A 24,782-nucleotide genomic window follows, 5' to 3' on the forward strand; every position below is an offset into this window, starting at 1 on the left:
TGGGAAGGAGGGGAGTGTAAAAGTTCACCAGAGCCTGCCTGTACTCCCACACTGTTGCTTGGGGATGTTTTGGAGGATGTCTGGGGAATAAAAGGGAGTTCACTGATCTATAATTTGGCTCACCAAGGAAGCAGTATATGCCATAATTGGAGTATGACAGAACTGTAAAGCTTTCTGTTGACTTCATCAGAAGCGAAGACTGCAGTGTTTTTGTACCTTTTCTGACCCCTGCATTTTAAATCCTGTTAACAAGGCTCAAAAGCTGTAGAATAGAAATTAATTTATTTTGCTATTGACAAATCAATGAATTTTGATCCAAATCTTACTTCTACTGCACTCAATATCACCACTGCCCCCATTCCAGTTCAATAGGTGGTAAAAGCAGAACATTATTACACTGGTCTTCAGAAATCTGTCTTCAGTATAATGAAGACTTCTGAGCAATTTTTAGCAGTCTTGGTTTCTTGAATATTCTATTATTTCTGCTTTACAACTCACAGAGAATGCACCTAAATCAAATGTATTTGCTGATACCAGCAAAGGTCTTGTGACACAAATATTTTTTTCTGTTTCTTAAGTTTGTAGCACTGAAATGCGCTAGTGAGGAGTAGTGTTCAAGAGAGGTTATGCACAGTCTTTGTGGTATCACTTGTAAGCAGGCAATACCTTGATCAGAATCCTACAGTGTATAATCTAATAATTAGAGGCTGAGGTAAGGAAGAAATCTTGACCTGATCTACTTTAATATGAACTCAGGTGGGCGTCTGAGTGCTGCATGACAAGCCATAACCAGAACTGACTCTGCTTGTCCTGCCTTAGTCTGCCAACACTTACTCCTTAGCACTCATGGTTGCTGCTATGACTGATACAAGACAGGCAAGTTAGCTCATGCTTATTCCTGGAAAACACGGACAACACTGAAAGCAAGGGTTTCTGCATTAGAGATCATGCCTTATTTGAATCACAGGCCCATGGTCCAATGCACTTGCCTTGCACTATGGACCCAGAGATGTTAGGGCACTGATTAAATAGGAGGATTTATCAAAATGTCCAACCCAAAGCATTTTGAAGTAAATAGAAAATCCCTTTGCGAATATTGCTAGGCAATCAATCAGCCCCAGAAATCTCAATTCAGCAAGTTTTAACATAATTAACAAAAAAATTCATTAGAAACAAGCTGCAGTCTGCCTCACGCTTGGTTTGGGTAATGCACAATTAGATCTGACGCTGATAAGGATGAATGTGATATGATACTACCCCATTTAAATATTGTTTCAAAGGACTTACTCACAATTGTTCATTTATTACTGACCAAAGTATAAGTTCTTTAAGAATATGCAGGTAATGTGTTTTTAATTTACCATGGATGTAATTCTCTGTAGTCCCATATAACAGCAAGAAATGTAAACACAGTCACTGATTAATCAATAAAATGTTCATGATCTTATTAAATGCAATGTTTACTACTTACTGATCTTACGCATCTATATACAATATACTTTCCTCTGGTTTTTGGAGAGTTTTTTGTGGTCAGTCTTATTTTGATTTGAAATTATAGTTGCACTTTCATGTTTGAACATTATAGATGACAGAGTTGCATATACAATACTAAAGCTTGGATTTTTGTGTCAGGAAGCATTTTGTTTCATTTCTTCCCATGCCATCATTCTTCCTACCACACAGTACAAATTATTACTAGAAAAAGCTGCCTTACAATTGCAACAGGAGATCAAGGTGTGCTAAAAATTTGTCCAAAATTGCATTTTTGCCTTCATGCAATTTGTGTACAAACAAGAGTAACCTGGGCCTGATTTCTGTCACTCTTTTAACATTGAAAGGAATTTTTAAATCATTTTAGCAAAAACATGCAACAATTTCTTAGATATTTTGTGGAAACAAACCTAATTACTTTCCATCTATAGCATTTGATATCTTTCCCATTACTGCCATAATGAAAAAGTACAGAAACCCAGAAATACTATTGGAAGCTAAAGGAGAAGCTGAATGTGGGTAAAAATGGCACTAAACTGATAAATACCAATCCACTCTTGGAAAAGATGTAATTTATGGCATTGTTAAATGTCAAAAGTTAAAGTTAAGCCCCAATCCTGCATACAACTCTGACAGCTTCAAGTCCTTGTGTGAAGTTCAGCTGGACTCAGACATGTCTAGTCACATTAAGCAGCCTGCAGAATCAAGGTTTAATGCAATATAAACACTCAGTTCAGAGGTGTTCTTATGCGCATGTTTACATATGCTAAATATCTGCTCTCTATATTGTTTATTTCTACCTGTTGATTCTGTTTATGACAATAAACAACATAAATAAAACAACTTCCTAGAGTCTCCCAAGAGGACACACAATACATTTACACTTTAAAATACACGGTTACAAAGGCATCCAAAAGGGGGAAGAGGCAAACATTACCTAAGCTGCAAAATTTCAGGTGTCTTTTCCTGTGAGGTAGCAGACAAACATGTCTGCCTTTCAGATAAGAAGACAAACATCAGGGAAATCCTACAATGAGCCATGAGCAAAGGGCAGAAAAGGTAAAGTAAAAAGAATATTATTAATCCATCCCTGGAAGCCCCCTCCCTGGAAGTGTTCAAGGCCAGCTTGGATGGGGCTTTGAGCAACCTGGTCTAGTGGGAGGTGTCCCTGCCCATGGCAGGGGGGTTGGAACTGGATGATCTTTAAGTTCCCTTCCACCTCAAACCTTTCTAGGATTTTATGAAAGCTGTCATGTTGAACATTCCAGTTGATTATTTCCTTCCTTCATCCTGTTTCACCTTCCTTCCTTATTCTCCATAGTTTCCTGTTACTTTTTTTCTCATTATTTTCAAACTAAGTATTTTTTGTCTGAGAACATAGTACGAAATTAATACTCCATAGTTACAGAGAGGACAGAAAAGAGAAAACAGATAACAGTATCCCAAAACTGGGTGGTTTTTTTTTTTCTTTCTTGGCTCAACAGTTGCATGTCAACATGAACAATCTAGCCTTATAAAGCATACTTACAAACACTTCTTCTGTTATACATGGAGGCTCTGAAACACAAGAATGGGATATCATAAGTTATCCAAGCAATACAATCAAGCTTGTTCAACTATGATTACTGAACAGAAACAAAAACTAGTGAGGCATGACAGCCTCCCTGGATATTCTGAAATAACACACCCTGAGGAAACAAAATAAACTCTAAGAACATGCAGTAAAGTTGACCCATGCATAAACAGGTTGAGTATCCCAAGAATTATTTAAATATAATTAAAGTATTATTTAACTAGATTATTTCTCATACATATCAGTTAAGTCTTCATCAGTTTTCTTCTGCAAAACTGATTACTAGAAGCTTGCTGGTTTTAATGAAATTACAGATTCTTGTGAGATTCTGGAAGCCTCAAACAGCAAATATCATGAATCATATTATAAAATTGCAAAAAAATGTAATTGTAGGTGTTCCCAGATAGCCAAATCTCACTCATTCCAGGAGGATATTCTGTCTTTCATGGTGCCATTTGAAGGGCACCATGTTCTCTCTTCAGATTGATTAATTTTGATGGGCAATTTTAAACCTAGCAGTTCAAGAGCTCCTGCTTTTGTATCACCAACTGTGTACCCGAGACAGGGACCCCAGAGTCAGACCCCCTGCCTGACACGGCCAGACCCCTCACCTGGCCTGGAAAGCAGCACCTACCCGTGGTCAGCCTCTTGGACTGCATCCTGCAGCTGCACACCGAAGGCCTGGCACCCGCACCTGCATGTTCACAGCCTCATTGGCGAAGGTGAAATCCTTGCCTGCAACCCTGAAGCAGAAGCTGCAGGACCCCGGGCCTGGCTGGGGAGCGCAGGCTGCAGCAGGGCAGGGTTGCTATGGCACCGCAAACAATGCCCGGGGCCCAGCAAAGGCCTCTGCTGCTGCTGCTCCTGCTGCTGCTCCTGCTGCTCCTGCTCCTGCTGCGAAGCTTCGGGGCAGACTCAGGCATCAGGCACACCGATGGTATCATCTCAAGACAGGTGCCTGTCAACTAGGAATTTGAGGATGCTTGCTGCAAGAAACGAGATTAAATGCTCCTTTCTTAGCTGACCCAGGCAGTTCTTGGCCCAAAGTTGTATTGCCTTCTCCTATACTAGCAAAACCTTCAACCATGGGGGATTTTGCCTTCCAAAAAACCCCTCATACTATGTGACTAATAAGAGATTTACATCATGTATCAAATAATTCTGTATCCATAAGTGGGCTGTAAGGCTTGATCCCAAGCAGCAGAGCCAGACCTATCTATGGTGGAGAACTTCCATTGCAGTCAGGTAAGAACAGATGAGGAGTTTCATACTGCTAAGGCTGAGATGAAACCTGGGCTGTTCCCTAACAGGTACAAATGGCTCCATTTTAATGTGCCAGAAACACAACCTGCAGCCTTGGCAACAGCCTTTCTTCCTTTTGTCTGCTGCCTGGGCCCAGACCCAGCTGAAATCCCAAGGCAGCTGCATTTTCCCTCGGTTAGGAAGTTTATAAATAGTGTAGGTGGAAGAAGAAAAGACGTCAAGAGACATAGAAGAGAGTCTACTCTCAACGTGCAGTGTTTCTTCCTTGGCTTAAGGGGGTGCCCCAGTATATAAGAGAAAGGTACATTTTCTGGAATGGTCAGTAAAAGCTGTGTACAAAGAAGGAATTCAGGCTCCTATATAGAGTTTTCAGTGGATTTCAGGAGCTCCACAACTGGGATCTGAAAACATGCTACCTAGTATGTATCTGAACCTAAACCTGCTTGAATTCTTCAGGCACCTTCAGTTTTTTTGGAATGAAACTTCCCTCAAAGGTTGTACTGCTGCTTATTTCCAGAACAGCACTGATTTTCAGTAGCTTGACATAAACCCCACTGGGGTCAGTTGTACACAGTATCATGTATGCAAGTTACATGAAGAGCTCCTTTGAGAAGCCTAATCTATCAGCTGTGCTCAGGAAGTGCCCAAAATACACCAAGAGCTTCCCATTCCTAATAAACTTCAGCATTTTTGCCAGCTTCCACAGAAGTATCTCTAGTCATGCTCTTCAGCTCTGAACAAAAGTTTTCTTTTAATTCGTACATTACTTTTTTGAAATCCATGAACAAGTAAAAACAGAACGTATCATACAATGGCTTAGGTTGGAAGGGGCCTTAAAGATCACCTTGTTCCAAGTCCACTGCCATGGGCAGAAACACCTTCCACTAGGCCTAACAATGTCCCACTGTGGTGTAATGCTGTTAGCTGCCTGATTAGCTTTTTAGGGTGGATTATTTTGTGGGGCTTTTTCACTTAAGGGAAGAACAGTATTTCCAAAGACCTGACAGAGAAGCTCAATAATATAGCCAAGATACACATTTCAGCAAGAAATATGATATATATGGAAAGTGTATTCAACAGAAACAAAGAAAAAAATATAAAGATTCAAACTTAAGTGAACGATGGACAATTTAAATAGCATTATAAGTATTCTGACGAAGTATTACCCACCTTTAAGTTCTCTGTATGCAAATTCAATTCAATAAGATAGACAAACTGTAGGTTAAAACAATGGCATACATTTAAACACGGTTTCTTATTGCCATGTATCAGGACATGTTCTGCTGTGATTCTGAAATATTTTAAATATGTATACCTAATGTATATGTAAAAGAAATATGCATAGCAAGACAGATCCTGAAATGTGAAGTGAAACCCTTCCAACAGGTAGAATTGTAATGCATTGTATACAAGACTGCATTGTCTCATAACCAAACTACTTAATATGATTTCAAATGTTTGAGTTAGTGTTCATTTTCTTTCTGATGTAGGTCTAGACATAGTTTTTTGTGTATAATGTTCTCCTAAAATTCCCTACTTGTTTGTAATTTTTTAAGGAAAAAATAGCACCAGAAACTTGATGAATGCATATTTTTTAAAATTAGAAATGGAAGCCACAAGTCAGCTTAGATAGAATTGAAGTTTGGAAATTAATCAATTGAAAAAAAAACCCACAAAAGTCCTTTTTCTCTCCTTCTGTCATCTGGTATATTTTGGTTTAAACCTCTTAGGTCTTTGTTCTCTTTGTAGTGTGCTTCAAAGATTGCATTTTGCATTAAGCTCGTCAGGAAATACACACTATACTCTCTCATGGAGAATCTATTAGCATCATTATTACTTTCTCATTATCTTAGTTAACAACACACATTTAGATCAAATATTTTATGTGCTTTTCAGCCCTGCTTTTATATTGCCAATTAAATGTTCACCAGCTGAGAAGTTGCAATATAAAGAATAAGCTAATTCTCCTCCTTTTCCACATTTTTCTCTTGCCATGCCCCTCTCTAATTTTTATGATTATTTATTTTAGCAGAACTGAAGACCTACAGAATGTTTCATGTAGTCAAAGCCATGATCTATCCCCAAAAAGCACCTGATTTTGTAGAAAAGATGCATGGCTAGGCAGGATGGAGAGTAAGTTCTAAAAAAAGGTGATACCAGTAAAATTGTAGACAAGAGAAAGAAAGAAGACCGGAAGTACTTTTCCAATTATTAGCATTTTGAGAAAATGGTAATCTAGCAGAAGGCCACCATAGGAAGAGATCTGCACAGGAAGACTTATGAGAGAATAACATCATTGAAGAGCCATTTGGAGAGATGAATTTTCCGTCAAGACTTAAATCTATAATTGTCCCTTTCCTCTACACTCCTCAGACATTTATAGTTCCAAACATTTACCACAGAAAGTGTGCTAAAATATCAGCCAGGGACATCAGATGAAAACTGCTGAGACAACTTTGGACTCCAAGAAATAAGGATACAAGTTATGCCAGCCTGCTGGATGAACAAGTCTCCTCCCTGTGACTTGCTCGAGTAAAGACAAGCCGTAAATTGTGTTGCTTTATTAAATCCAAATGCGCACTTGTGGTTTTAGGTGCTAACCTGTGTTTGATTCCTAGCAGTGGTCACAGTGAAGTCATGAACAGCCACATAATTACTTACTCATTCAAAAGGTAGCAAACACTATTTAAAAAATGTGGATAGCCATCAAGGGATCTCCAAGGCAGCTATAAACTAATTCCCATCAATTTGCAACAGAAACTTCCTATGTTAGGTAGAGATGAACACTTCACATTGTGATATCTTTCACACCTAAACATCTTTACAGAAATCCAACTTGAGTTAAATGCAACCACTGCTTCTTTGGATGATTGCCACATATGTTTTAACTTTTGCATCTGAAAGCAGCAATCGCATAAACTGGAAACCAGTGCTAGAAAACCTACCTAAATATTGACTGCAAACCTGCCAAAATGGGAGTCAGGTCATGAAAGGAAAGAATAAGATGATCATCTGATAGCTGACCCTTAAATGTCTTAAATTATTCTCTTGGCAAAATGGCAGAAGCTGCCTGGTGTGCTAATGTGGCCTCTGTGTATTGAATTTGATCGTTCTAGTTTTAAGCACAGTTTGTGCAGTTCTGTGGCTGTCAGAAAAAGTTAATGCAGACACCCAGGGAAATGGTTATTGGGAAGATGAGCACACAAAAGAATTCTGAAAGGAGAAAAAAAAACGACTCCTGAAAATAGTCTAGGTGAAGAGGGGGAAATAAAAGTGCTTAAAAATAAAATGAGAAGGGCTAAATAATAAAGGAACAGATGCAACATAGCTTTGGTCTATAAACATTAGAAACCTTTTACCAGTGGAGTAGGCTGTCAGATGGAATGCAGGTACAAAGAGTTTGACCTCTACAAAATTATCTGTTAGGATAGTCACTGGAAAACATTGCTTGATTTGTCACCCATGGCCCAAGGATTCCTAGAACCATCTTATTCAACCAGGACAAGGTAGAGATGTTTTATCAAGCTTAAAGGCTTTAAAGAAAGTTTTATTTCGCTTTGCATAGTATAGATCTTGGAAAAGATAAAGGGAATACAACTGCATTTCTGGAAAATTAATCAGAATTTGCAGGGACCACTTAGAAACGTGTACTCTTGCTACCTCAGAAACGCCAGCTACCTACTTCATACCTGCACTCATCTGATCCCTTCAGAAATCTGATTCAGTGTCCAAAGGGATGACTGCTAGAACTCTAAAAGAATATCACACTATCTTTTCTAATTTTGAGAGCACTAAGACTTACCTATTTGGTAAGATTGTGGCAGTTTGAAGAAGTGCATTAGAAATAAAGGCATTCTGTGAAGGCAATATGAATATCAGAAAAGAACTACTAGACCCAAAGCTATCAAACCACATACAAGATAAAAAAATATTTAAAAAATTGTATGGGGCATAAACTTACAGCAAGGCAGAGAGAGTTGATTGCTAGCAGCCCTGCTATGATTAACATAGCATAGCTTTCACCTGAAACATAAGATACATATCAGAAGAAACTATGACACTTTAGACTTATGTGGGGAAGAAAAGAACAGTTTCCCACAACCCTTCTCACAGATTTCACTGTCAGGGGATGCATCAGAAATTTTGGCAGTATGTACAAAAGATAATATTGTCTATTCTGTCTATTCTCTGTTTTTCATGTAGATAATCTGGAGCCATATTTTCTAATACATTTTGGCTGTGCTCATTCAAGCTTCACAAGTTTACCACTTTTTACTTTTAGTTGGGCAAGAAAATTTCATTCCTTTGTTTTTTTTCTCTCTGGGGTTACCTGTAGCTTGGGTTAAGTCATGTCAGTTCCTTCATCTCGGCTTAACAGGTGTTCTGACTAACTAAAGGGCCAACACAAGAGATATATGAGAAAGCTTCAGCAGATAGGAATTATGTGTGCCAGTAATGCCAAACATGTCCTTTATCAAGATCATCTCTTGGCAGTAGGTATGGCACGGGAATACTTAGCCCCGTACCAATTTTGAGTTTATAAAAGTTATTTCTTTCCCTTTCTTTTTCACTAAAACCATCAAAACATTAATTATGAATAAAATACCATAAGATCTTTTGCCTGGATCATTTTAAATCATGATAGACTGAGAAGGCCATTGTAGGTTATCCATACTTTGTAAAACTATATTGGATTTTATTATCAAACACATTTTTCTGTAGCTGGGAAACAAAGTCCAGAGCATGCAGCTCCTGAGACTATCAATTCTCAAGAGTTGTTTTGCAGCCAACACCAGGCTGGCATGGAGTCTGCTGGAAAATCCAAGTCCATGGTTGAGGGAGGAACTGAGCCAACAGGCACTTTTTAGGGCAATCTTGCCTGGTTACTGTAGGACCTGGCTGTGTGCCCAGCACAGCTTCACCCTGTAAAGGAGAAGTAATATCATCTGAATTGCTTCCCCGGATGCCACTCTTCTCTTGAAGATTTTGGTATGCAGCTCCTGGGGATAGGAATTGTGGCTACCCTTGCTTTAAGCTATTTAAAACATTTTGCATTCCTTGTGTTGCTATGTATGGGTTAAAGCAAGAGGAAAAACAACTAAAGTTCTGTTCTGTATGAAAAACCTTTGGTGCCCCCTTGTGATAAACTGTATGCATTTGAAGTCGAGGACTATTTTAAGTGGGAAAAGCAGTTCAACCCTCAAGACAGTTTCACATTTATGTTTGTTAATTGAGCAAAGCATTTCAATAATTAGTTTTCTTGTTGTCCATTGTGTTGTCTACCATTCTGCCTGGACCACTCTATGAAACTTATTTAAACCAAGGAAAAAGTCCAAAACAATGCACTAGTGAGCATTTATGTTTGGAGCAGAAAACAGGACCCGTATCTTGCCCTTCACAAAAGATCATGCTCTCTCTCACTATGCCCATATGAGACACAGAGTCTTAGAACAATTTATTGACAGAAACAATCCAGTAGCAAGACTGGAGAATAACTGTGTCCCAGCAATAGTTTTTGTACACCACAAAATGGGAAAAAGATAAAGGAAAAATTGAATATGAAATTTCAATATTTTGTGGGAGTGCTTCTTTTGTACAAATTTTTCCAAAGATGGGAGAATGTTCTCAACACAACCAAAATTCAAATTTAAAAGACAAAGGTGTTGCTACTGCCACAATCTATGTAATACCTAACTTGTCAAACTATGCACCAGGAAAATGTGCTGAATTCATACCAGAGGAAACTTTATTTTGTATCCCAAAGGCCTACAGATAGGCTAGGTTCTGAGCTACTGAGTCCTGGCAGAACAAGGCATTTCTAGAAGTGTTCTTCAGGTCCCAAATAATTTATTACACTGAATTGAGTACTTAATTAACTTTGACATCTTCTCAGTGATCAAGAGATAGGAGAACTCCATTTAGGTAACAGCAGCACTAGAGATTGAAGGTGTCTACAGAATTAAGACACAACCACCTCACACAACTACTTTTAGAATGAGTTTTAGAGTGCAGAGGGGGGGAGATTAAATGGGCTTTTAACACATGAACTCCAGTCTCCAAGTCAGACATCTTTTGTATGAAGCTTCTAGTATTTAGTACCAATGTTTGTGAGTGCATTCAGAAGGCCATCTCATTTGTATTTCCAGCTAAAGTGTTGGTTTCTTTACTACTCATCCACTAGCAACCAGCTTAATAAGACCTTAGTAGCATTTAGGCTTTTGACAAGTTTGGGCAGGTTCTAACACTGTACAGAGGTTTGTCAAAGTTAAGAGGAAAAAAAATTATTCAGACTTTCTGTAATAAGAATTTCAACTAATCAGAGCTCAGTAAGTCAGAAGGTAAAACAGGCTTTGCTTTTGTTTAACTAAAAAACCCCACAATTCCCAAGAAGCAGTCAGCTTTTGCTGGGGCATCTAACAAATTATAACAGAATCTGATAAATGTTTTGCACCCAAGAAATCCTCTAAGATTTACAATTGGTAAAGAATTTGCACTTATAAATATATAATCACATTAAATACTAAATCACCACAAGACTGAAGTAGAGAAAGAAAAAAGCCTGAAACTTAGTAATACAAACTGCAAGGTTATGCTGTTATGGTTCAGTATGAATTTATGGGGAAAAAATGTGAGGTGTTTTCAAAATGTTCATAATTTCAAAATGCAAATGTGAGAGTTTTCAAAATTTTTGAGAGAAGAATGGAAGGGTACTAAACCTAGTGACTGAACAGCAAGTGTGCAGAAGACATAGAAAAGAAACACTAGTCTTGGTATGCATTAGTCAAAGTAGAGACTTTGGTCTCTACTCTGGTAGAGAAAGAAAGCCCTAATATTATTCAAGTTCTTGAGGAGGTTTTACCTAGAATAGTATCAGTGAATAGATCCCAATGGAAAAAGTGAAGAGTTGTCATAACTCAAGAAACAGTTTGTATTTAAGAGATGAGACTAAGCATAAAGTTTTTTGTCAGTGAAATAAAGAGTGAGGGGCTATTGGTACTGCTCAATCACAACATTGGGGAAAAAAGTCTAAAGATAGGAACAATGTATAGAATAGCTATTTTAGTAGCAATGCTTGTGGAAAAAAAAAGGCTACTGGTTAAGCAAATAGTAGAGCGGTCTGGAACAGGCCTCTAACATCAAGGTCAAGAGACAGTATTCCAGGCAGTTTTAAGACAAAACTCAATTACTTGACATAAGAGTTTGGCACTAGACTCCAGAATACCTTTCTAATCTGACATTCTTTCTGTGCTTATGAAAACAGAAAGAAAAGGAATTACTTTTTGTATTAAAATTAACCAAAACTACCTGAATTGCCTAACAGTTACTAATGAATAACCAATACATGAAACAGGAAAATAACATGGCAGATGTTGATGAGCTTCTTAACTTAATGAACAAATACTTTCAATCATTTTTAGCTAGTGATAGAATATACTAATATACTCTATCCTATAAACAATTCAAAAGAATTATAACTTTTTTTTGCCTAAGCTCTTCCATACCTGTCTCTAAGGAAAGAATAATCAAAACTTAAGTAATTTACATTTCCTTTTCATGGGCCACTTGAGGTTTCTGGTTGCTGCTAAAAAAAAAAAAAAATTAAAAAAATTATGGAGTACAATTCTTGCAGCAACATCTGTCAGCAGCAAAAGGTTCCTTCTAAGAATTATTTTTAGAAACTAAGCCCACAGCCCTGGCTCAAATAATCACTTTCAGAAATCTAAAACCATTCCCTGAGCATCCTTTGAAGGTAGTATCACTCCTCCCACCATGGATAATGCTTGTCTGAAGGGAAGTAAGGATTGCAAGAATGAGGTGTTCAGAAGCAAATAAAGCCAACATTATCTTGAACATTAATTTTAATCTCATTACACCCAGCAACCATCCAGTACCTGAAGGGGCCTACAGGAAAGCTGGGGAGGAACTTTTTACAAGGGCATGTAGCAAGAGGAAGAGGGGCAATGGTTTTAAACTGAAGAGGGTAGGTTTAGATTAGATATTAAGAAGAAATTCTTCACCATGAGTGTGGTGAGACACCAGAACAGGTTGTCCAACAAAGCTGTGGAAGCCCCCTCCCTGGAACTGTTCAAGGCCAGCTTGGATGGGGCTTTGAGCAACCTGGTCTAGTAGGAGGTGTCCTTGCCTATGACAGGGGGATTGGAATGAGATGGTCTTTAAGGTCCCTTCCAACCCAAACCATTCTATGATCTACCAGTATGAAAGACAATTCACTCCTCCCTATCCAACAATCTGTTGCTAATTGTAAGAAAAATTATCAAGCTGCAGAATAATCATAGGCAGAGTATTTTAGGAAACTCATACCTATTGTCCTTTTTACCCAAGAACCACTTCTGCATCCTTTTTTTCTGTGCTATCTGGAAGTTAGTACGTGACCTCAGGGCTCAAAGAATTAATTCAACCCAGTACAGCTGGACATGAATCCCTAAACTCCCTGACACTCACAGACTGTTTTTGTTGTTGTTGTTGTTTGGGTTTGTTTTGTGAATTAAGGGGTTTTGGGTAGGGTTTGTTTTGAGGGGAGGGAGCAGCACTTGTTGGTTTTTTTGTTGGTTTGATTAGAGGGATTTTTGGTTGGTTGGTTGTTTTTTTGTTGTTTTTTGTTGTTGTTTTTTTTAATATGGACCAATGTTCTCTCTTGCTGTCTCATTCAAGTCCAGACTCATATGGCTTAGTGGTATTTGATGGAGACTAACTGAGGCATCAGTATTCAGAAAAAAGCATACTAACAGGGACTTAAATAAAAATTACTTGTACTCTCATACCCTGAAGACTTCATTTACATCAATAAAGCAATCAGATCTAATGAAAGAATTTTGATTCTTTTCACCCAAACTGTTAGAGGCTAGTAGATAACGATATCATATCGCTTGTTCTGTTAGATATCTTATTCCTTTACCCATGCATTAATTACATCACTCTTTTATATTTCCCTTATTTCAAGATAAAACTAATTTTATATTAAAAAAAAAATCATCACTGTCAGAGAGGAGCTTCACCCATAGATGAGAAGTCTGGCTTTATCACTTTCCCCCCCCTCCAGTATAGCAGTGGATGACAGCATAGAACTCATTTCACTTAAACACCAGAGAATAATTGCATTGGTGACGGATCTACATGAAAAAGAGACATTTATTTCAAGTAGAGATTTTCTTAAGGCAGATTAAGAAGGAAAAATAAAATTTTAAATACATCAAACAGGGGAATATTAAAATAAAGAAATATAATTCAAATATTTTTCCTCTCAAGCTATTCTCTGTTGGATGGACACTGTAAATGTCAATGCCTCTACCTCTAAAAAAAAATGCCTATACCACAATCAATTTATCACCCTTATTCTCCCTGAATTATTCAGATTTTAGCAAAAGCAAACTCCTTGGGTAAGGTTACATCTCTCTTACCATATTTTTTTTCCTCAAAGGAAAAGGATACTTAACTGATTTTTAAAGAGTGTTCCCATACAGCTTTCCAGCCAAAGGTGTACCTGTTTCAGAAACACTTTCAGAACTATTGCTGAAGTGTTCAAAACAAGGTTTCACCTCATGTATTTCTAGACTGGACTGCAATACTGTACATCATAAGGAGATCTAAATCCTCTCACTGTCTGTCATAACACTCATCAATTGAAAGGATGCATTTAAAGCTTTTTTTTTTTGTATTAGAGACAAAGTACATTGGTATTTAGCAAAGGCAAAAAGCAGTTATGCCACTAGCAGCCTGATGTGTTATACTTCTGCATTGCAGTTACTACCATCCCTGTTTTATTTGGTAGCTCAATGACAGGAAACAAAAATAATTCAGGTTAAGTTATTATAAACTATATGCATTCAGATTCTTGTGTAATATAACTTCAAGCCTAGAAAGTTCTTCTTCTTCATGTCAGTTTAGCCTATAATAGAAACAATTAAGCATTTCTAAAATATAGTTACTTTATACCTAAGGATAAAAGAACTGAATCCAACAGTTCCTTGAACTGAATTAACTTTTAAGCAGACCTCGAACATTTAGAGTTCCAAGCAATTAGGGAAATGCAAATATTAATAATTTAGAAGTTTTCCCCCTTGCAGTGTCCTCCTCTGTAATGAATTGCCATTCTTCCTAAACCTAAACTATAGACACATACCTTTATATTCCCTGGCTTGCGCCAAAATCCTTTCCCTCAATCCTTGTCTCAGAATAGGTTCTATACAAACTCCCCTTTCAGTCTTCCTGTTCAAGTGCTACCATTCTAACTCTAGACATGAATCATGCAAGGGCTTAACAAATGCTTAAGTATGGAATTAATACTTCGATAATTTTATGTATGCAATAAATATTATAATAAATAATATTTATTATTATTTATTAGTATTTATTATTATTTTCTGATAGATATATCGGATTCATCCCTTCTTTAATGGTATGATGTTTGGTTAATAGAGTTAGCATTAAAACTTACATGGCGTTTTATTAACCATGTTATTCCTCCTCCAAAATGTTGTTGAGCTACTATCCCAGAAATCAGGTACACTAAAAGTACCAGTCAAATTACAAGTCACAACCGTTAGATGAGAGAAACAGGAAATGGTGTTTCTACAACAGCCTGGAGTGAATTATCCTGGTCCATTTGTCTTAAACATCCACAGATTGTGTGGAAAGAAAAAAAAAAATTCAGAAGTTATTTGTAGTTTTCAGACAATAAAGGGATATGTGAATAAATGTTAATAGAGGCAAATACACAGACTATGGCTTAGCTGAAAACAATTTTTTCAGACTACTTTTTAAATAGCTCAGTGATAAAGCTGGCCTACAAATGCACAGTAAAATTACATCATGACAAATAAAACAAATAGGACAAAATCAGAGGGAGAGTGGAGAAGAAACACCAGCTGACTACAGGTGTTCTGCACAAGGCTTGTGACAAATAAACTCTTTGAAAGGACAAGTAGGACCATATCAGTTGAAGAAGTAAACTGATGTTGTATCTTCACAAAGTACTGTGTCCACTTCTCTTGCCTGTACTTCAAGCTGTTTACAATTGCTAGGAGGTTTAAAATAACAACAACAACAAAAACCACATCACACACAAATAATATCAAGTCCCAGAAGGAGCTTGAATTATTTTTCTGTAAAGGATCAGCATATTTAGTTCAGGAGCAAAATTAGTTAGTTTCCTTAAATCTACAGATAGAGAAAGGATTATTTCTTTCAGTAGATAATCCTTGTGTATGAAGGTGTATGAAGATGATCCAGTATCTGGGAGCAGAAGCAAAGTCAGACTAAGTAGAAAAGTAAGTTAACAACAACAAGGGTAATGCAACATGTTTAGATATGTGAATATGTACTATATCACCTGAAGTGTTCAAATAAACCTCTGTAAAAACCAGAGCAATAGAATATCCACACAGCATAAACTTGATTCAGAAATTACTATTCTATCTACTTGCATTACAGAGGCTCAGAGAACAATAAAGTAATTTTTCTGATAAAAATTCAGACAACTAATACAATACTTGTGAGGAATTATAATTAACATAGGTAGAAGTATTTTTTGTATATGTGCCTACTGCCCCACTTTAAGGTATTTTGAAAACATTTCCTGTCATTTAAAGTGATCAATAAATCCACTAAAAAGGTTTTTTAAAAAACATGTTATTTAATTTGTCAGTAAGACAAGAATCACATTTTTAAACAATTATGAGGTGCTGTAAGATAGATATTAAACACTACTTAAGATACTTTTATTAAAAGTTGCTAGTAGGTGCCTAGCTACTACACAACAGGTAAAACAAGACAAAATGTTTTAAAATGTTCACTTTTTTCAAAAAAGAATACACTAAATTGCTTGAGATATTTACATGAGAACTCATCTTGATAAGTCAGCAAAAAATTGTTGAGACTTCCAAGATGTGTATACTTATGAAGGGTACAAACAAGACTAGGAATTTAGGGGAAGGAGAAATTAATTTAAAGGATTTGCATGCCTTACAAATTTATAATCTTTTTACATTTCTTTTGCTTTGGGCACTTCCTGGAGGAGCATCTTTTTTGTTCTTCCATTTAGCAGATAAACTCTTACATTCTTTTGACCCATGGAAAGCACACAGACATAAAATACAGAACTCAAATGCACATGTCTCTCTGCTACATAGTCCCCGTTTCTTTACCAATTGGTATTTTGCAGGATATTGACACCTGGGACAGGGTTTTAGGGCTTCATCAGTGAACAGAGTGTTAGCAACCTGTGTAGCAAAAGGAGAGAGAGATGGGCTGCTTAGTTCCTGTAAATGAAAAGTCTTCTAAAAATTGGAAGTGTGAAGTTTCTTAGCTACCTACTTTTACATATTCCTCCAGTTTACTAGTTGAATGGGGAGCAGAACTGCATCTCCTGGGTGTAAGGTCAGTATAGGAAGGTGGTGTTCGGACTACAGGAGTTCTGGCTTGAGCTTGAACAGGCCTTAGAGCAGATCTATTGAGAACATTAAGTCTTGTGGCAGCATCTTCAGCTTTCAAGAAATATTCCTGTTAAAGTTTAGAATTTTTAAAAAAAGGGGAAGGGGAAAGGGGGGTGAAAAAGGGAAGCAAATCAGAGTTGTATTTCAGTTGGGATTTACAGCTGGTTTTTCCTTTTTTTCTTCCCCTCTGCAACAACATATTAGTAAAGGAAATTATAGTTCATGTATTTTGCATTAAATGCTTGCATGTAGTAAGGGAATAAAAGACAGGAACCATTAAAAACAAAGTCCCATGAGCAGAGTAAAAAACCAACTGTCTCTTAGCACTATACTGTTCTTCATGTTTCTGAATTAGGACACATCTCAATAGCAAGCATGGAAATAGCAAACAAATTTGTCACAATTAAAACAAGGTTTTACTGAAGTGTGTGTGCATGCATATGTGGAGGATCTAAAAAAAGGTACCCTATTAATGTACTTACTTTTCTAGATATCCCTCAAAAAAATGTTTGTATTTCCTTCTGATGTTCACAAGTACATAATGAAGACTCTTAGCCACAATCAGTCCTGAAAGTTATCAGGACATAGTCTAGAGTGGTTCTATTGCACTGAAGACTAGAGATGAAAAAATGAGGAAAAGCATGGCATAAAATTATTAACAGAGTTTAAGATACAAAACCAGAATCAGTTGAGGAAGAGATCCTACAGGATTCTCAAGGAGGGGGAAAAAAAGGGGGGACTGGGGGAAAAGAAAGAAAGAGTATCACATGGTTGAAAGACTAGTACTCAAATTGTGGGCAGCTGAAAAGCAATTAAAGCAATTACATACTCATGTTGGAACTGTCTCTATCAGATACCTTTCCAAAGCTTTACAAGAAGTTTCCTCTTTCTTCTGACCTCTCTTCTTTCACACTTGAAAAAAATTACTGCCTTTTAGATGAACCTTACCCCAGCTTCTTCTTTCAGGTGTTTTATGTACAACTTTCTCCTCATATCCGCATTTTTATCTTGTACAATGATTTCACGCCAGTTTTTACTTACTTTCCAAATGCTGGAATAAATGAATGAAAAAAATTATCCACTTTCACATTTTTTGCCAAGTAATACAGAGTTCATGCAAGTAAGACTGCCTTGTAAAGATTTTTGTGTGACTTTGTATACCATTGATCATTTCACAGATTACTGCTATATACTACAAGAGTTCACCATATTATGAAACAGATCCCATGTACTCTTACAGACCACTATGCAGAATAGAAGAGTCTAGAGAAAAATTGCAATGTGAAAAACCCAGTATATTTTTTACTTACAAAATTAAATAAGTGTCTTTCTTGCACATGAGCCACTTACCAAGCTTTTTTTCTAAAGTGAAATTGTTGTGTTGATTGTTCTGAAAATATCCATGCCTTCATACTTCCACCTAGTCTCCCTTTCTCTATGTAACTAACATACAAGGCACTCTTGATTTCTTTGAAATAAGTCTATATTGATTAGAAATTAATCTAGAACCTTACTCATGAAACAAAGCTCTGAGTATCCTTGTGCTCAGAGTAACTGAGGAAATTAAAGACATAAGAAAAAAATCTAGAATATGTGTTTTCAGTACTATCCATTATTGGGAAACTTGTCATGAGAAGAAATTATTTTCTAGGATTAAATAAATGTTTAATATATTTTAAAATTTATAAGTACAGTGATTTAGTTCTATGTTTGGTAATTCCTGTGCCTGGCATTTTGTTTCTTTGGTTTTCAGTTCCCCCATACAATATATTTTTAAAGCTACACAGAAAGATGCACTTGGTTAATGGTCACAGAAATTGTTCATTTCCCCAGGAAAAAAAAAAAAAAGACAACATCCACTATTCCAGGAGTTATTCAAATTGCTTTTCAGAAGCACATCTTTTCAATTTTCTGGGGAAAAAAATACAAAGCAGTAGTACTTACCTGCATAGGCTTTCCACTGTCAAAGCATCTAAAACTATAGCAAGAACATGTTTTAAATTTCTATATTTTAATTCTGTTAAAATATCTAATTTTTCAAGGCCCATTTTCTTGCCAATAAGTCCAGCAAGAACATGTTCCAATGCAAATATTTCTGTTCCATCAATATTCTCTGATTTTTTTTTTTGCTCTGATCTTTGTCTTTGCAAGCAAATTTCATGCACTATTTTCAGAGCTGGAGTTCTTGAGAGATCTCCCTGACTTACAACTAGGTCTCCACTAGGCTGTTCCTGTAAAACTAATGGATGGTCTTCACTGAGAAAGTTTCTTTCTTCTGTTAACATACGAGCTGAAGTAGAAGGACTGCCATGATGATCTTCTGTCTCTGACTGTGAGCCCTGTTCCCTAAGAGTGGATAACCTTCTAACCCGGACAAGTTTTCTTGGCTTTCTTTTACTATCCGGAATTCTGGAACCTTCTTTATGTTTTTGGAAGAACTCTTGGAAAGATCCATCATGATCAGACAACGATTCTCCTGATTTGTCCAAATGAAGTGAATTGTATCCACTGTCCTCAGGTGTTGAAAGAACTGAGTAACTTGCAAGCTTAACAGGAGGAGAGTTTATATCACATAGATCAGAGTTAAAGTTCTCTGCAAGGCTACTGATAGAAGTTGGGAACTTACCCTCATTGGCCTCAGGTACCACACTACAATTAGGAGTCCTAAGTAACCCATCACTAACATTCATAAGGACGCTTTCATTGAATTCATTAACATTAGTAGTAACATCCTTACACTGAATTGGAGATAAACATTCTGGTTCTATCAATAAGGGGTCCTTACATGTGGACTCATCTAGCGTAGAAGTCCTTTGCTGTGAAAAGGGAAGTCTCCGTTTTGGGCAGTCAGGATTAGAGGCCTCGGTTTCTGAAGTGCTAGCTGTCAGATGTCTGCAACTTTTATCTCCTGAAGAATCCGGACTGGTTTGTGAAAGATTTTCTTCAGAGCTCAGAACACAGGAGGGTATTTTTATCCTGCTGCTTCCTGAAGAACCAGCTTGTCTTTCACAGCATCCTGCAGTGGTGCCAGCTGGAAGAGTCTTAGGTAAAAGCAGCCTCCTGCGTAGTGAGGAGTTTTTTCTACTCCCTTTAGGAGTTTCAAAAATATCTGCACTTCTATTTGCTTCTCTTTTTTCTGATAAGGAGATAGAATTCATTTCATTTGCCATAGATGATGACACAGGACAGAAAGCATTAGGATGAATGTGCTCAGAATGCTCTTGTAGCAACGACAAACTTGTTATGCTCAATGCTTTTTTATGTTCTACAACAGGATCTTTTACTGACTTATTGCTGTCCAGAAATACTGAAGTGCAACATGTGTCTTTAAAACTGGAGTATTTAAAATTGCTGCTGGGAGATGTTAATCTATTTCTTTTAAGAACATTGAGCGTTACTGAATGACTGTCTGACATCTTCTGCTTGGCACTTTGACTTTGTAAATGAGGATACCAGTATTATTTCTGAAACAAACAATAAAAGTAGTCACCAAAGCACCCTCAGATGAATGAGAAAGCCTTGTGTAGGTCTATCAAGGTATCAGCCCTTGCAGAAGTATTTTCATTAGTCTTAATAGGAACCAAGCTTTATGCATGAACACAAAGATAAATTACAATCAAGTATATATATAGTATAGCATAAGTGAGGCAAATTAAAGTATACATCCAGTTAGCTAATTGATCTGCCAATTCTCATCCCAGGACAAACACTTCAAATAAACAATACAGCAAAAGAGCCTCATTTGTGCTGAAAGCTGTGACAAAACTCCTTCTTACTTCAATAGGATCAATATTTTTATTGACATTGTGTTATTGGTTCACCCAACCACTAACAGTTCAGTCCTCAAGAAGTAACAGAAACTCTGGTAATAGAGAAGTTTAGTCAAAAGCTGGAGTTGGGGTTGCTCCAGGGAGACCTTACGAGGCCTTTCAATACTTAAAGAGGGCCTGTAAGAAAGATGGGAACAAACTTTTTGACAGGGCCTGTTGTCACAAGACAGGGGATAATGGTTTTAAAAGAGGGTAGATTTAGACTAGATATAAGGAAGATTTTTGTATTTTTTTTTTTTTTTAATTAGGGCAGTGAAACACTAGAACAGGATGCCTAGAGATGTAGTGGGGGCCCTATTCCTGGAAACATTCAAGGTCAAGTTGGACAGGGCTCTGAGCAACCTGGTTAGTTGAAGGTGTCCTTGTTCCCTGGAGAAGGGTAGGACTACATGACCTTTAGAGGTGCATTCCAAACCAAACCATTCTATTATTCTAAAAGGCATTTTCTCCTTAAGAAAAATAAAAATATTCATTAAGTCAGAAGTCTACAGGTCTCCCTATTATTTAGATCCCTACAATCCCTGAAGGGAATAAAATTTTGCCTCTAGTTAGAAAATTAAGTGTTTTCTTATCTGTCTTAACATTTAAATGTCACTTTGTGAAGAAGCTCTCTGCTTTAGCTCAGTCCTGTGGGTAAACTGAGTGTTCTGAAGCTTTATACTGTAAAGAAACTGACAGATTAACTGCACATCCTCTCATCATCTACATAGAAAGCTTATTTAAAACTTAGTAAGTATAAAAACTCTTTAAAGCTACCATATATTTCCCCAGAGAAAGTTACTAGTGGCTGATGGACCCATTTAGATAATAGACATAAGAATACAGAGTTTTTGCCATTCATACAGGCAGAGTTCCTGCCCCCTAACCAGTGTCAATAGGTTACTGCTTTCTACACAGAAGACAGAGTAACTGTCTAAAAGGGGTTATGGATAATGCCAGTATGAGGGCTGTTCTGACAGAAACCTTGGTAGTTCACATCAGGTCTTTCAAAGTCTGAATCAGCACCTTTTACTGGGTAAAGTTACTGGTCTCTAGAGCAGATTTTTTGAAACATAAGGCTGGAAATCATAATTGAATTTTCAGAACAGACAAAAATGGAAATCTTTAAAAGGTGGCTTAAACACCAAATGTTAAGATTTTGTCAATATCCTAACAGTCCAGACTTAGTCAAGCCCTAAGCCACCAAACGCAAGCAGTGGGAACCCAAATAGCTGGGGGAAGCTCTTTGATGATCTTGAGTTATTTAATTTGAATTTTTTACCCATGCTTAAAGCATTTTATAAGATCATTGCAATATAGAACGTGCTTTGTTTTGTTTTGTACTGGAAGGAGACAGCAACATCTAGAAGTTCAAAAGGAACAGGGTATTAAAAAGTAGACTGTGAGAACTGGGCAAAAGACCATAATCCTGTTACTATTAGTATGAATTTTGTTTTATAAATTAAAATATTTAAACCAAACAAATCCATCCCTATACTTCAGAAAAATTACTCCAGGAAAGAAAGATATGCAAAAATAATTCCAAGAAGATGACAAACTCCAAAGTCTTGCCTGATTCCTTTCCCTCCCCTGTTTACCTCTACAGGTGCCTTACTTTCACATTTGTTTTCCCTCACTGCTTTTTCCACATTCCCGGTTTTTATTTGGTGAAAAAATGACAGTGCAAATGTCAAACATGAGGGCATACCTTTAAGCTAGTTATTACATGAATTAGGGGTAACTTCCTTGACAGTACAGGACCAATTCCAAGCAGTGTCTAGCGTTTCATTTGCGTTGCTTTTTTAGGCAACAAGCTGAAAATGCTTATTGGCAACTCCAGTAAAAGCCAAAAATGTTGTAAATACGCCAGCGTCCAGCAGAAGGAGCCTGTGAGCTTATCTGATTTTGAGAATAACTGAAAAAATTATGCGAAAGCTACTGTAACATAGACACTGAGTGAACAATGTCCATTATACTTCTTTACAGCAAAGCCCACTATACACATCATGTTTTTATACACATGCATTTTTTCCAAATCTATTACTTTTACAAATTTTACTAATGAAGCACAGGAGGGAAAGCCCTTCAGAATTGCTAGTGGGAAAAGATGCTACTTATATTAATAAAGAGATAGCTAACAAAACCTCTTTAAGCATTTCTTTTTTTATCAGGATAGAAGTTTCATCTACTAGGTTTGATACAAGATCAAGTCCTTTTCACGTGGGGATCTTGAAGTAACCTCAGTAAAGTATTTTTTAGTTTTTTTAGCATGAAATGTGCGGGGGGGGGGGGGAAAGACATCACACAACAAGCGAGTTATAGAGAAAAGAATAAAATTAATATCTACTAAGTGTAATAACAGAATTCAATAACAGAATTCAGACAAGGAATAACTTCTGTCAAAGCCCTGTCTCACAAAGTCTCTTAAAGAGGTAAAAATGTTGATTGCTAAAAGACAACGTAAACTGTGCCTATAACTTAGACCTGAGTTGTAGCACAGAGTCATACCTGTTTCTGATACTACTTAACATTTGCCAGTGGCACACACTGTGCATTTATGCCTTGAACAATGTTTTCTGTCCTTGTTTGTCACAGTGCACCCTCATTAACAAAATAAATAAAGGCAAAGTTTTGGCAAGACAAGCATATTTTCTCTGTTATTTAAACTTATATCTGCAGTAAACCTGACTTTATCTGAAGCACCCAGATCTAAAATCAGAGAAGTCATTAATAACTTCAAAGGTATTAACATTGAGGATGACATACCTAAACCCTACCTGTAAAATGTGGGTCACTTACCCTAATTTGTGAGGCAATTCAAGATCTTCCAAAGCAAAAGTGCTGCATTCAAAGTATTGTTTACCACTACTGATAACCTAGAGCAAGAAATGATGTGGAGAGGAAAAAAAAAAAAAAAAGAGAAAGAGAGGCGCAAGTGAAACATTACCCAGCTGAAACACAGTTTGCAGTTAGCCTGTACTGCACAGTTGACGGCAAAGCCTAATTACCCAGCGATGAGGATGATTAATAGCTACCGAGGGACCAGCACCTTGAGGGTCTCTCGGTCACCCGGGGCGCCGGACACGGGCAAAGCAGCCGCTTCACCTCTTAGTTTGGGAAATCGCTGGGCGTCAGAAACAGAGCCTGGAGGCCCCCGAGGGCAGCCGAGGCGTTGGCGGGGCGCCCTGCGAAGGGGTGAGGGCAGGGAGCCTCCCTCCCCGCGGCCGGGAGAGACCGGGAGAGACCGGCAGTCCTGCCGCCTCAGCAGCTTGCCGCCCGGCCCCGGAGCCCGTTGCCCTTAGTGAGGAGCCGCTTAGGCTTCTCTCCACCCTCACCGGCTTCTCTCGTGCGGCCACCGCTGCTTTCCCTCGCTTGGGTTGGAGCTACCCGCCTCTCCCAACCGCTGCCTCCCCTGCCCCCTCCGCGCTGCGGCCCTGGGGCCGGGCGCGGCGTCCGGGCGGGAGGCTGAGGAGAGCGGTTCTGCCGGGCGGGTGAAACTGCTCCCCCCGGGAACACGGGAAGGCGCTTGCGAGGCTTGCCCTTCTCCTCACGCTTCGCTCTCCAGCCTTATACCTCCTGCCTCACCCAGCCCACCGTTAAAGGCGCCCCGCGCCCTTCCCGCCCGCCCCCTGCGCTGCTGCTGCTCAGGCTGTCCCGCCGCGCTGGGAGCCCTCGGCTCCCGCGGGGGGCCGGGGCTGGCGGGCGGCCCCGGGGGCTCTCGGCTCCCGCGGGGGGCCGGGGCTAGCGGGCGGCCCCGGGGGCGCTGGGCCATGCCAGCCAGCCGCGGGCTTTGGCAGATGAGGAGCCCTATCAGCATCACCGCCTTTGAGCCTGGGTTATCAGGATGCCAATTAATTGGAGTTAATGACTACGTTTGTAACCCGGTGGCGCCGGAAAGAAAAAAAAAAAATCACAGAGCGTTTGTCAAGTGCCACCTTTTTCCAAGTCAACTGTCACCTGGGTGGGATGTCGCCTAGTTCTTGTGGTGTTTTAGTTAACGTGTATGTTTAAAAAAACCCAAACAGCCTCAAAACACAGCCGGACGCTAAAGTCTGCGTTTCCCCTGAGCTCGGTAGGGGGACGTGGCTGCACAGGCCCCGAGGAGGCGGGAGCGGGGACAGGCCGCCTAAATGAGCGCTGTGCTCGCCTTCCTCTGGCTGGTACCCTCCTTCGCCGCACTAACACCACCTTTAC

At 38.3% G+C, this 24,782-nt stretch overlaps 3 protein-coding genes across 3 annotated transcripts in view; all 3 read right to left on the reverse strand.

Moving 5' to 3' along the window:
* The window catches only part of RGS22 (regulator of G protein signaling 22), a 76,216-nt gene extending 72,493 nt beyond the window's left edge, over positions 1 to 3,723 (reverse strand). The window contains exons 1-2 of the mRNA XM_051610298.1: positions 3,699 to 3,723; positions 3,020 to 3,048 (exon numbers count right to left, since the gene is read on the reverse strand). Of these exons, the coding sequence (XP_051466258.1) occupies positions 3,020 to 3,048; positions 3,699 to 3,723 (54 nt within the window). The remainder of the gene's footprint in view (positions 1 to 3,019; positions 3,049 to 3,698) is intronic.
* RIDA (reactive intermediate imine deaminase A homolog) overlaps positions 1 to 24,782 on the reverse strand; it is a 959,578-nt gene extending 934,796 nt beyond the window's left edge. The window contains exon 1 of the mRNA XM_051610169.1: positions 24,779 to 24,782. The gene's annotated coding sequence lies outside the window, so the exon portion shown is untranslated. The remainder of the gene's footprint in view (positions 1 to 24,778) is intronic.
* FBXO43 (F-box protein 43) lies at positions 16,318 to 20,195 on the reverse strand. The gene is made up of 4 exons (XM_051610162.1): positions 18,724 to 20,195; positions 17,728 to 17,830; positions 16,661 to 16,846; positions 16,318 to 16,566 (listed from the first exon to the last, which is right to left on the reverse strand). Exons 1-4 carry the CDS (start codon positions 20,193 to 20,195, stop codon positions 16,318 to 16,320), a joined length of 2,010 nt encoding a protein of 669 aa, XP_051466122.1.

The sequence above is a fragment of the Apus apus genome, chromosome 2 (genome assembly GCF_020740795.1).
Source record: "Apus apus isolate bApuApu2 chromosome 2, bApuApu2.pri.cur, whole genome shotgun sequence".
NCBI classification, from domain to species: Eukaryota; Metazoa; Chordata; class Aves; order Apodiformes; family Apodidae; genus Apus; species Apus apus.